Raw genomic sequence first — 14,700 nt, forward strand, 5'->3', positions numbered from 1 at the left:
AAAAGCAAGTGTGTCCTCACTTCTTTATGCACTTTAATCCAAAAAGACAGTAAAACAGTTTTCTATTTTCACTGCAAAACCCAACCACTGCAAAAAGACGACCAAAAATCACATAATGTGGCCGCTGCACTTTTCCACTCACCAGACTTGGCCTGTCTGACAAGGCCCTTTATAGTCCACAAATGGCCGCTTCTTTCTTTAACAGCCACAAACAAATAGTAGCAAATAGTAGCAAATAGTAGCAACAGGAAACAATATTCCCATGGACTCAGGTCCTGCTGCTGTGTTGTTCCTGTTTGAGTGTACCTGTTCAACGCGACTCCCAAAGGTAAACTTGGCCACGCCCCCTCCTCCACTCAAACAGTGGACCGGTGGAGGGAGAAGGGCTCTCATTATTTTTCCCACACAACCCAAACACAAAACCGTGCGGATATACGTACACTAAGAAGGGTGGAGCCAAGCCAGCCAAGGTGTAGACGTGCAGACAGGTGAGTGAACGTGTGCTGCTGACGAGGCAGGCTGCAACACAACACGCCTGCATGGATGATCAAGCGCACCACTATCTGAATCTGTTCACCCATCAAAATCTCTCGAAAATGAGCATGGTGTGGCATGGGCCGGAAGTAGGCATGGTTAAACTGAAATGGGGCGGGGCTTAAATCTGGATATGATTTTAAGCCTGAAATTGACATGCATTGATCAGAAGTTGCTCTATGTATTGTTTATTATTCAGCTATATAGTATACTATGTACTGTGTATGTGTGTAAGTGCTTCTTGAGATTGTATTCTTTAATTTTTAATGAGCTGTGTGAAGTCGGTGATTCAGCTTACTTATATATATATAATGGAGTGTTACTACAAAAAAAAACAGTTAAATTAACTTCATGACCTTTGAGCTCCACTTGTCAGTGGCCTATTTTAATTAAAAAGGGACACCCTGTGACTTACAGCGAGTAAGTCTGCACAGCCCTTTGTCTTCTCATCTTTAAAAAGTCACTGAGAGGATAACATTAATAAAAATTGAAGCAATCTGGCCCTGGGAGAGGTAGTTTGTCTTTAAAGCATGACTTTTATTGTCAAACATGTATTCTTACGACCGCTATCCAAAGCAAATTCATATTAATCCTCGTCATCATCTTCAAGGTCAAAAGAGGAGACAGACAAAATAGGGAGGAGACAGAATTTGGATCATAAATACATCTAAACCAGGGTTCTCAAACACACGGCCCGCGGGCCAAATGTGGCCCGCACGACACTAGTTTGAGGCCCACGCCTTGATATGAAAGTTTAATGTTAGTGCGGCGCGCGCAAGATTGATATGGATGCTGTATGGTATCATGTACCCAGAAAAAATTATTACGTTTGATTAATGTTCATGTTAAAGGTTAAATAACTGTTAATAGTTATCCTCCCTATCCGTGTGGAAGTGGTAAGTTTTTGGCTATTTAAGTTTAAAGGAAATAACTTGAAGGCTACCATTTAGGTCACTAGCTCTCTAGTTTACGAGTTAGCATGTGTCTCAAGACCCTGCAGTTGCGCAATATGTTGTAAATAAAAAGAGTATAAATATGACTATAGTCGTGTTTTGTCATGTCTACAGGGCTCTAATAGTGCTTTGTTAATTATAATCTGAAAAAAATAATTTGTCTACCCACCAACTATATGTGGTTTCTTAAGTTTTTATTATTTGCCGTTTTATTATTATTAATATTATATTTATTTATTTATTACTGATTGATTGATTTTCTTTATTCTTGATTTGTTTATTTATTTTTCATCTTACTTTGTGTAGAAAAATAAAAATTAAGATATTTGAGAACAGTGGAATGTTTTATCAGAGGTTTTCTTGTAGAAAATCGGAACCAAAGCAAAGTTTATTCATTTTTCTGTTTTAAATAAATGCATTTTTTGTTGTTTTTTTTTGAAAACCTAATGCGGCCCAGTCTCACCCAGACCCTAGCTCCAGTGGCCCCCAAGTAAATTGAGTTTGAGACCCCTGATCTAAACTCTAGACTCCACAGTGACGACATTAAAAAAATATACAGTTTTTACAGTTTTACTATGATACATATAGTATAAAAATGGAGCATACAAGTATACTATTACTAAGTAGCCATTACTAAGGCATTTAAATGGTAACGGAGCAGCCTGGACGTTGTTGATGGGAGCAATTTAAAGTCCACTACCAGAAGGGGCTTCCCAGGGGACGTGTTTAAAAAGAGACACTTGCCCATTGACATCCCATTTTCTCTTTTATTACCTCTGCCACCAGGGGAGGTTGTGTTTTCACCTTCGCTTCTATGCACACCATGCATTATGTTTGCTAACAGCCTCAGTCAAAATGTTGTGAGCGGATTTCTGTAACATTTGGTGTGGAGCTTAGGTATGACTTGAGGGGGAATTTGAACTCGTGAACTGAATTAATGTCATCTTCCTCAACATGCCTCCTCCGTGTCTCTTTGCCGGTGACACACCTTATCCTAAATACTCCATATTTGACCTCATTTTCAACCCGCAAATACTCACTGGGGAAAAGCAAAGTCACCCAGGGGGTGTGATCACTGCCAGAGGAATGTGTCAACAAAACTGGCTTCTTGGTCTTATTATCAACACGAGTTGAATATGTTGACAAGATAACAACGACAATGGAAGACTTGGACACCGCAGGGGTTGTAGGATCTCTTTGCTTCTTCTTTGCTTCAGCAGTTGATACGAGCTGAACTTGGCCGACTGTGAGCACATATCGAAGCTATGAATTTCAATGTGCGCACAACCCGGCCTGTGTCGTGCCAATAATTAAGTGTGCATCATTTAAGCTTATGTACACCTGCAGTGAATACTGATTGTCCTCAAATTAATTAAATAGTTTCTTCTCACAATGAGCTAACAGATAAAGACGTATCTTCTCGTCTTTGGACTCCTAATGTGACTTTTCCTAGCGATGAGTCGGATGCACTTGCGCTCACCAAAATATTTGTCAATAGCCACGTTTACATGAGGAGTTTTTCTCTTTCCGAACGGAATCTTTCCAAATGACTTTTCCAAAACCAATGGTATACATGGAAAGGAATATTCCAATCTCTTGTCTACATGCGCCGCTATAATCAACTAGAATAGTCAATGGGGCATACGTACACAGTAAAATGTAAACATCAACATCACGTGATACCGACTTCCCCGAGTTTTTCTTTCACTTGTCGGAATAACTCCGTATTGCCAGTTTTTCCTTCGTCCACTCTTGAAATTAGTTTGGATCAAAAACAAACTTTCCGCAGCAGTCCAGTGCCGATTGCTCGCCTCCATTTTTAAAACTGAAGAACATCTTGAGCTGCGTGTTACTTCATATCTGAGCATGCGCTGAAAGAACGCACCCGGGATAAATTTAAACAGGAAACAATCAAATTCAATCTTGCTAATATTTTATAATTAAACTCGAGATATATTTCATATAGATATATATTTTCTTTTTTAATAAAACTGGACTTGTGAATGGCGTATAGAAGGGTTTAGATTCTGTTCCACAGATGGCGGTAATGCACACGAAAGCAGCTTGCCAACCGCCAATAAACAACGGAAGAAGAAAAACACCACAAAGAAGAACGCAGTCTGACAACTTTACGTTTAAGCGGGTACAAGATACCTCAATCAGATTGGGGAAAGGAATATTCCACCCCCGTGAATCCAATTACATATTCATTCAGCACTTTTCCTTCGGAATGAGGTGTATACAAAGGTTACATTCTTTCCGTTTGAGCAAATAAACCGAATGCAATTTGAATATTTGGGTCCATGTAAACGTGGCTCGTGATACCAATCGTGACTTTTTGCATATCCATACATAATGAACGTAACGCTTTACTCACTTAAGAGTAATGTATCTTACCCTCTTGCTTTGCAGCTGGTGAGCAAAATAAGCATAACAGAAAGCTTTCAGGGTGTTTCCCACACTAATTAACCGGCGTGATGACGTCGGACATAAAAGGGAATGATTGTTATTGGATTTCCAAAGATCTCGCACTTTGGCAATATTATCTGTGCAGCAGATAAAAAAAAGTCTTGGTTTTCTACAAGAACTAGCCCTCTAGAGTAGCCCTCTTTAAGTCAAGTACCTGTACCAGAAAGTGCAGGGTGGTCTTACCTTTGTCCAGAGAGGCATCAGGAGAGTTGAAATCCATTAGACTGCTGATTTCACTCGTGAAGCCCAGCTCAGTGGAGGACACCTTCAGCCTCGTGTGGGGAGATGCATCTGGGGGACACAAACAAATATTGTTAATTTAACATTCAATATGGTAGCTTCACTTGTGTTTTCCTGCCATCCATGCAACAAAAGAACATTCGAACATCAATACCCTTTTTGCTGCGAACACAAAGGTTTGTGACTGTGGTGTATGAGATTGTATTGGGACATTTTGGCACATGCATCATGTATCTGTCATCTCTCAGGGTATATACTGTAGGTAACACGCACCGTGCCCCCTAATAGCTTATTCAGCCTTTACCGGAGGCCCTGAATGCATCATTGTAGAAAACTGTCTAAACACCAAACACAATATTAGCATTTTTATGACAGAGTTTGATATGTCTCCTGTGAGGTTCACTGGCTTCTAATACAGTTTTTTGTTAGCACCAGTGATACACAGTGACAATATAATAAATGCATTGCCCCAGGGGAGCTCCGTTAAGTGTTCACAAAACTAAAAATCAGGGGTGTCCAAACTATGGCCCGTGGGCCAAATGAGGCCCATGTTAGAGTCTACAAATATACGTAATAGACTATGGCTGGCATACGATATGTACTTAACGGTTTTGTACTTTTTACTTTATATGCAGGACTACGTTAAAAAGCCATAGCATTTCAGTATATGGAATCAAACTATGGAATGGATTGAGTAAGGACCTCAAACAATGCACAACGATGAGCCAATTCAAGAAACAATACAAGCAGTTGATGTTTGCTAAATACAAGGATGAAGAGTCTTGAACCAGTCATGATGTGCTATATATATCACTATATTGACACTTACTTTGGTACCCATTATGTCATTGGATGGTCATATCACCTTGTACTTTGGTACGAGGTGAATTATAAAAAAAAAAAAAAACCTTAAACTGTATTATGGAAAGCAGGAAGTGAACAAATGTAACAGTTACTGATTGTAAAAGTACCAGATGGAGGGGTAGGATTTAATAAGCTTTGCTTCTTCCTACTCCTTTTGGACATGTGGAACTGTGAACTGATTATGGGATGCATACAATTGTAATCTGATGCATGTTCAAATGAAATTAAACCATTACACTACCATTACCAAGCACTAGGTGGAGCTGCTGTCTTGAACGGGGCAATGTCTCCACAAGAAAGTGATCACAAAATATCAATTACCCAGGGTAACCAGAAATGGGAGAACCAAATAAACGCAAGACGGCAAGCGAGGAGGGCCTTATGGCTGCGACGTTAACGGAATTGGAATCATGGAATTTGACAGTAAAAACTGAATCTCCTGGAAATTGTCTTTTGGAAACGTTAGGTACAAATCACTTGGAAAGTCATCAGCTAGCGTGACGAGTTGGACTGTGGGTTAGCAGCAGTGACACTGGCCATGCACACTGACGAGTTGCATGCATAGAGGAACAAAAGTACGTGTCCACTTTTTAAAACGCAACTGGCTCTATGACTTGTACTGAAAACTTCATTGATGGAATTATGTTTGTCTTTCTACCTAATACTTACATACAGGGGTGTCACTAGGTTCTGAGGACAGGGGGATCTTAGCCCCCTGGAGATGCACAGGATATGAATGAATGTAGTAGACATTAAAAAAAAATCAAAAAATCAAAAAATCCAACGGGATATAACTTTCCCACTTTTGGACAGATTTAGTAGAGATACTCAATTGTTTTAGGCCACCATTAAATGTACACAAGTACACACAATCTACACTGCAAAACCACTGCTCAAGCTCTGCAACCATTCTGTCCAGTGGACAGTCATCAATTATATAATAATCATTATTATATTATTCATTAGCCTATTATTATTACTATCATCATTATTCTTCTTCTGATTATTACTACTACTACTAGTAGTACTAGTAGTAGGCTAGCATTGGCCTGCTTATTGGCTTGCTTATTAGCCTACTTTTGCCCTATTATATGAATAGCACATAAGCCCCCCTAAAATAGGCCTAATGACGCCACTGCTTACATATATAAAAATGACAACACATACTTTGCTCTTCTACCACACTGCAGCTCTTCACAACAACATCTGCTCCTCTTTGGTTTTCTCCTCATCCTCGTCACACCACCATTAGTACCCACAAGCTAGCTCTCAGGAAGCCATTACTGGTCCAACTATCAGCTGTAATTGCAGGCAGATGTGTCTGGGTCAAGCGGTAGTGGTGCCTTATCCCAAGATTAGCCACCGCTTTCGCTATAATGGGCTTCGTAAGGCCTTTGTCCAATTTGAAGTATTATCATTAAAGGCATTATTATTGCATTTGAGGATTCGACACATTGAATGTTTGGAACAAACCAGTCACAGAAAAAGCATTACTACTGAGATCTGTAACTGTACATACAGTTTAAATATAGTGTGTAGAAAGATCTTTCAATTTTCCTTGAAAATGTCGACCCCTTATATTGCCTGTTTCTATGCATGGGTTTGTGAACAGTATTACACATAACATACTAGTCCGTTTACCCTGTACTGGACCCTCCCACAAAATTGTCCATCCACACTTGCAGGATTCAAAGCTAAAAATGTAATTTAAGCAAAACAAAGCAATCACAGTTACAGTGAGCTGGACTTGATATGATTCTGAAAAATCCCAATGAAAGGGAATGAATGAGATGGAATGGTCTGAAAAATGTCCGTCACTCTCCCCTTGACTCCTCTCCCTCATTTCCTTTCCTTTCTCTGTCACCTTTAATGGTCTTCCAAGCCCTTCTCTCTTCTATGCCAGGCTAATTCTATCTGCAGGAAAATGCAACGAGTGGAACAAAAGAAGGCCCTAATGACTAGTGGAGGTGATTAAGGAGTGAATAGAACCTTCACCGAGCTGCCGGTGTTCCTCAAGTCGGCCTGCATTCTGTAGATACAGTAGAAGCTGCCTTGCTTTTCTCCACATCCACCACGCGCCTGTAATTGTGTCGGCATCTGCTGGACCGCAGGCTGCCAGATTGGAAATAAAGCATCCAGAATGGATGACTTCACGACACCCTCCTGTCTTGAGACCCCAATTTAAGGATGCCCGCTACATACGCAGCAAACAATAAAGTTCCTTGGCTTTGTAAAATGAATAAATAAATAATGCAGATTAACCAAACAAAGAAAAACAACAATTTTTAGAGTCCTGTGCTGGGCAACACGGTGAAACTGTGCTGCGGCCCCATGGTGACATCTTAGCAAGGGAGTGGGTCAATGGCGACGGATCAGGTTTGAGAAATATTGCTAGAGCTTGCGTTCAACTGGGCACTTAACCTCTCACCGCCCCAGTAGACTCTCAGCCGGCAGTGCAGGTAACTAAGAAGGAGTGGACAACACTCTGCTTGCAGAAGTGGAACAAATAGTGTGTTTGTCTGGTAAGACCACCATTGCTCTCGTAGACTGCAATGCACCTTGTCTGGTGCTGGAGTTGATCAAAGTATTGACTGTGACCACTCGACTATTGGCACACTCCCCCCCGAGAGGCTCCGTGTAAAGTGGCTGCATGTGGAAGTTGGTGTTGTACTTGTTGATCTATGGCATCCCAAACGTGCCCGTAGCATACACCTACTTGTTAGAGGCTTCTGTCTGCTCACCCATCACCGCCATCGGCTACTCTTCTTACAACATCGTCAACAGCAAATGCATACAAAATAAGAAGTACTTTGAAACGTTAAATGTTAGAATATCATTCATCTTAGAAACGCTGACTATGAATCATCATCATCATCCTCATCATCATCATCGGGTATCCTTGTGGCTGGGACCAAAGGAGGGGACATCTAGGTCAGCATTAACAAGCCCGACAGAAACCAAGTGCAGCGGTTGGCTGTGCAGAGACACAGTTGAAGATACAGCATGTCTTTAAATGGTTTCCTTCTGGCAAGACAACAGCATAACAACAAAAGGATTAACCCAAAAAGTCACATGTCCTCACATGGCCCGCGATAAACTCAATGATTACATTTTGTATTAAGCGCTGAACTGACATGACATCCAAGCTTGACAAATATACAATATGCACTGCAAGTAGGATATCATTCATACACATAGGTTGAAGGGGATAGATTTGATATATTTTATTGGCTTAGTTGACATTAACAATGCAAATGCACCAGAATTACTCAAAAGGTTTTCACTTTTCAGTTTTTCACTTCATATTTATTTGATTGACATGAAGTACTTCCTCTTCAGGAAGATAATGTTGAGTCATATTTTCAATTTTAGGATTACAGTCCGTAGTTACAGTATTTCCTCGCTCCATCACGTTTCACCTTTCACACTCATTCTTTCGCAGATTTTATTTGGTGCAATTGACCTTCCTCCAATGTTTGCCTTCAAAATGAGCTATCATTTATTTCGCTAAAAAAAAAGGCAGCTGGCATCTCCTGCAGCGGAGGAGATAACATTTGCAGGGAAAAGCCAGCTGCTGTCCAAACCTGGAGCATTGATTTGACCCTCATCTCAACGGGACGGTAGGCTCCCAAAGGACGACTCAGCTGGCTTTCAGACCATCTGCATTAATAATCACTCCAATTAGAAGGAAAGTGTCCAGACGCCTAAGCAGTTACATTGTGTTCTTTGTTTGCCTAGAAGTTGGTATATTTGTGCTCTATTTCTAGTTTGCACTCTCCTGTTAGCACCTGCCTTAGATCACTTAAGCATCAAAACTAAAATCTCTTGTTTTCTAAATATAAGTCTCTACAGAGACTCTTGTATCTCCACAACAATTATAAAAAGCTCCACCAGATCATTTCATCATCCAACAAAGGTGGTGGGATATTACACATTCTGCAAGCATCCATTCCTTAAAGGGGCACTGCACTTTTTGGGGAATTTTGCCCATCATTCACAACCCTTATATGAAACATGAACATATATTTCCCTATTCTGAGCATTGTAGCGCAAGAACACGACTTCATATGAGCTAGCTAACAACGGACGTCATGGGAAATACAGATTCTCCAGTTATAGCCCTCAAAAAAAACTCCAGTGTTCTATTTCTAGTTCTAAAAGTGTTCTATTTACATAACTGACTTGTATTATTATATATTAACCAAGCTACAGCGACATTGTTATTGTAGCAGCTAGCATGAAACGATATATTTATAACTAACCTCGCTAACCGCTCGTCTCAGGGTCTTTTACAGACTCAGACTTTTGAAGACTCAACAAGATGCTGGTTTGCCGTCAACATTTTTTACCTGAATACTGGAGCAAACGTATCGTGCTGGAAGACACAGCCATCCCAAGAAGAGCGGACATTGTAAGTGTTGTTGTTGCTGCTGTTGTTGTTGTTGACAGAACTAGCATAAGTATGTGTAACAATGTGCCGAGTGTGCACAGCATGCACAGTATATCAAACGATGCAACGTTGTTAGGTTTCTTTTTTTTAAAGGGCTTCATAGTCGAAATAGGCGTGTCCCAATGACGTCCATTGTCAGGTCAGTAATATTAACTTTTATTAACTTTCTCGTGTTATAATGCACAGAAAAGGGAACTAAATATGTGTTCATGTTTCACACAAGGATTATGAATGTGTCCCAGTACCGTTTTTATACAGTCTCTTGTGACAGACAGAGGGAAGAGGTCATTGTGTACATGTACTGAACAAGAAAGTAATCTTCTCAGTCCTGCTTACTCTCGTGCTGGTTGCACGTACGTACATCTTCCAGTGCCTGACGTGGTTGTTCACTTTAAGCCCTCTGACATGAAACACTGTACCATCTGTGCTTTCATCAATCGCAAAGAAAATAGTACCTAACTAAGTCTTGTGCATTTGCATTTTCTTGCCACCAACTCGATCAGGGGTTTGCAACCTGTGGCTACCGAGCAAGCGAGTGTTAAGCCTCCTTCCACAATACTACAATAGCCAAGTGAGGAAAATGCACATTCTTTTGCACTAATATGCCATTTAATTGTTGCTTATTTTTTAAATATTTCACTTTTATTGGTATGAAGTATTTTCAGCTTAGAGGTCCTATTTTGTAGATATAGAAATCTTATTTTAGGATTTTTTATCAAGTAAAATGACCTAGCTGCATAGACAGATCATTTCACTGGTTTAACATTTTTTTCATAATTTGTAACACAGTAAAAAATATATATTTTTTTTTGTTTTTTTTAATTTTATTAGTATTTCCACCTTATTTTTAACATATAAAAATCTTTAAAATAGGATTTCAGTCCTGCTTATTTTCTAAATATAAAAATCTTAAATTAAGATTTCTTGCCAAGTAAAATTTAGTTGCTGCATGGACAGATAATTTCACTACTTTTGAGTAGCTTTTTTTTATCTTAGATTTGGCCAGTGTATCAAGTCTGTGATTGCTGCTGCTTTGAAGTCACTTTGTGCTCACCTATTGTACATATTTCTAAAGAAATACTCATAAAATTGTCATTCACTAGCATTTGGTCCATAAAAACCTGTTTTCCTTGTGTGAAAAATGACTACTCCAGACTACCTTGACTCCTCACACTGCCTTTTCTCAGTGAATCCATACTTCATGTGTCTGTGGTCCATTACCTCTGTTGGTCCCTGTTCCCCTTAGTTCAGGGCTGATGCATACCCACCGTGGCAACCTGTCACTGACGCTATGCCGGGATGAATATTCCATCGTCCTTGCTGCACCTCGCTCATTCACTCTGCTCTCTGTCTCTAGTTAGAGCCGTTTTGTCAGCCGCTCTGCTCTCTGACTGCATTTATCCCAGAAGACTGGCACGGCTTTCCATGTTAATCTCAATGTGTGCTCGTGCATCTCTTCCTCCCATTGGCCCGGCTGATAAATATGTGAAGACACACCCTAATCAGCGGGAGTACACCCTATCTCGTAGAAGCTATCTATTGTGCTTTAAAGTGGTCAATTAAAGCTTCAGAACAGAATGTAGCAAAACAATACTGTAATCCCTTGTTTATCGCAGTGAAATGGTTCCTGGACCAAGCGTGATAAGTGAGTTTTGCGTGGTAGGATTATTTATTTATATTTTCCACTCATGCTCCCCAATATAGTAGACACAACAGCAAATAAGAAATATTAGTCGTAAATAAAACATAACAGAAAAGTTAGCATTGGTAGAATTCCTGGTGGTTGTTTTTCTTCTGGACAGTGTACTTCCTGCGGTGGCCATTGTCTCATCAATATAATGTAATGATAGATGATAGACAGATACTGGAAATGCAGCATGAACAAACGGTACATCTCTAAAATGATTTTGGAGTGGAGCAAATCTCTACATTCTGCATTTTAAGACACCAGAGTGACCACCAAAGACATGACACCTTCAAGGAAACAGCGTAAAATAACCTTGAGTAGATCTGTCTGCGGCTCTCTCCCAAACTAGGATCCCATGCAGAGTCAAGTGAACAAATATATTCATTTATTCATCGGCGGTTAACTGCAAAGTCTCACTCAAGTGGAAACAATTTCAGCCCCAGCGGATGCACTTTTCACCTTCATTTGAATACATTTTTGCCTTGTAAAGTACAGAGCTGAATCCATTAGACAAATTTGGCTAACTGCCTATGCATGCTGAGACAACATTGGTCCAACCGTGTTGGGTGCCGGACCGATGTCCTCCATCCAACCGTGTTGGGTGCCGGACCGATGTCCTCCATCCAACCGTGTCGGGTGCCGGACCGATGTCCTCCATCCAACCGTGTCGGGTGCCGGACCAATGTCCTCCATCCAATGTTCTCCATCCAACCGTGTCGATTGTCGGACCAATGTTCTCCATCCAACCGTGTCGGTTGTCGGACCAAGGTTGTCGGACCAATGTCCTCTATCCAACCGTGTCGGGTGCCGGACCAGTGTAGGACCAATGTCCTCCATCCAACCGTGTCGGGTGCCGGACCGATGTCCTCCATCCAACCGTGTCGGGTGCCGGACCAATGTCCTCCATCCAATGTCCTCCATCCAACCGTGTCGATTGTCGGACCAATGTTCTCCATCCAACCGTGTCTATTGTCGGACCAAGGTTGTCGGACCAATGTCCTCTATCCAACCGTGTCGGGTGCCGGACCAGTGTAGGACTGACGTCCTCCATCCAACCATGTCGGGTGCCGGACCAATGTCCTCCATCCAACCGTGTCGGTTGTTGGACCAATGTCCTCCATCCAACCATGTCGGTTGTCGGATAAAGGTTGTCAGACCAATGTCCTCCATCCAACCGTGTTGGGTGCCGGACCAATGTCCTCCATCCAACCGTGTTGGGTGACGGACCAATGTCCTCCATCTCACAATATGTCAAACAAAGACAGCTAAGCAACAACAACTATATAGTTTTCATTTATCCCCATGGAAAAAAATGTCAGTTCCTCTAGTTCAGTAAAACCAGTAACACCAACATCATGATGTAAAGAGAAACATTCAGCAATAAGGAACTAACCAACCAATACACCGATAAGCGCTTTTGTGCCTGCCAGAGCTGAAAGGTGAGTTACTTTAAAGTTGAGCGATTATGCAAATTGCTCTTTTAATGATGTTTTCAACAGTAATATCTAAGACTGTTTTATCAGCGCCAAATCTGGTCTGGTATTAGGTATACTGGGACTCACAGGTATTGATCTAATTTTGTCATGTCAGTCGGTTGAAGGAGAAAGAAAATCGTCGGACAGAAAGATAAATGAGCACACGTAGCTTTGCATGCTCTGCCAATGTTTTCGTATTGTCTCGCTCTCTCTGCTATGTCTCTTCTTTCCTTTCGTCGCCTTCAATCTTCTCACTGAATATTGGTCACTTTTGTTTCTCTGCCCACTCTCAGCCTTTTGCCTAGCAATTTCCCTTTTCCAATTTCCTGTCTCCTCTCCTCCCTTGGCTGCAGAGAGCAGTAAACTCAGAAAATCCTCTTCATCGTGTAGTGCAAATACCAGCTGTATTGAGTTTGCCCTCGGTCCCAATTAGGGCAAAACATGACCTTCCGTTTGGGATAGTCACATATGGAGTTATCAAATTTATACTCAATCACAATAGAATGTGAATACATGCACGGCTACAAGCCTGAACAATCACAATGATCACAACAACAATGCAGTGACCCCATCCGCACCAAGATCATGTTGGAGGTCTTTGGAGCTGGTCTGTTGGTTGACTTTGACTCTTCTCACCATCCTTGGCCTCTCCTTATCTGAGATCTTTCTTGGCCTGCCACTCCGGGCCTTAACTAGAACTGCGCCTGTGGTCTTCCATTTCCTCACTATGTTCCTCACAGAGGAACCTGACAGCTGAAATCTCTGAGCTAGCTTTTGCATCCTTCCCCTAGACCAGGAGTGGGCAAACCTTTTGACTCGCGCATTGATTTAACAAAATTGACGGGGGGGGCAGACTATATATTTTACACATAGACCTCACAGCTAGGAGACCCAGGTTCAATTCCACCCTCGGCCATCTCTGTGTGGAGTTTGCATGTTCTCCCCGTGCATGTGTGGGTTTTTTCCAGGTACTCCGGTTTCCTCCCACATTCCAAAAACATGCTACGTTAATTGGCCACTCCAAATTGTCCATAGGTATGAATGTGAGTGTGAATGGTTGTTTGTCTATATGTGCCCTGTGATTGGCTGGCCACCAGTCCAGGGTGTACCCCACCTCTTGCCCGAAGACAGCTGGGATAGGCTCCAGCACCCCCGCAACCCTTGTGAGGATAAGTGGTAGAAAATGAATGAATGAATGAATTCTAACAGTCTACCTGGAATTATTGTATCTTTTTTCAGGAGCACTTTATAAACAGCAGACCACACCAAATAACCAAATAACCAAATTGATAAAAAAAAAAACCTAAACCATCAAAAGGTTGGCTCAAGCCATGATGCCAGGTTGTATGTTTCAATGAAATACTTTGAAAAGAACGGACGGGCCATATTTAAACCCTTGGCAGGCCGGATGTGGCCCCCGGGCCGCCCTAAATGAATGTTTCACTTCTCATATATCACTGTGTTTATCTGCTATATATTTAAGTCAAATTGCTGATCCAAACAGCTGGGATAGGCTCTAGCACCCCCGCAACACTTGAATGAATGAATGAATGAATGAATGAATGATCCAAACAACTAGTTATTTATAAACGGAATATCTTGAAACGTTTTCACACCACTGTAATCTGAAAACTGAATATCTGATTAAAAGGTGTAAATTTGTATGTACAATATGGAAATAACCTATCAAATGATTAGTATATCGTGGTTGCACCGTACCATACTGTGAGCTGTTTCTAATATTTTGTCCCTCATGTAGCAACATGTGTCTTTTTGATATACCACAAAATGATCTTGATAAAAAAAATCGTTCCAGAACCACCTCGTCTTGTGGTGTGTGGGCAGACACCTCGGTATGCAATTAGCATACAATCACTGACTTACAACAGCGCAACAGTCAGAGCATAGCTCAAAGGAATAAATGAACTACATAGTTGCTTTGTTCCCTTGTCAAGACTCGTAACAATAATAACAAAAATCAACAATAAGTGAAGGAGCTGGGGGTGGATGTAAGGGAGGTTGAAACGC

General features: G+C 41.2%; 1 protein-coding gene across 2 annotated transcripts in view; it reads right to left on the reverse strand.

Annotated features, from left to right (window-relative positions):
• Positions 1–14,700, reverse strand: part of LOC131136463 (kazrin) — a 60,016-nt gene that overhangs the window by 13,152 nt on the left and 32,164 nt on the right. For both annotated transcript variants that reach the window (XM_078798323.1, XM_058083304.2), the window contains exon 4: positions 4,140–4,247. In XM_078798323.1, the coding sequence (XP_078654449.1) occupies positions 4,140–4,247 (108 nt within the window). The remainder of the gene's footprint in view (positions 1–4,139; positions 4,248–14,700) is intronic.

Source organism: Doryrhamphus excisus, linkage group LG17 (assembly GCF_037039965.1).
Source record: "Doryrhamphus excisus strain RoL-2023G ecotype Guam linkage group LG17, RoL_Dexc_Guam_v1.1, whole genome shotgun sequence".
Lineage (NCBI taxonomy): Eukaryota > Metazoa > Chordata > Actinopteri > Syngnathiformes > Syngnathidae > Doryrhamphus > Doryrhamphus excisus.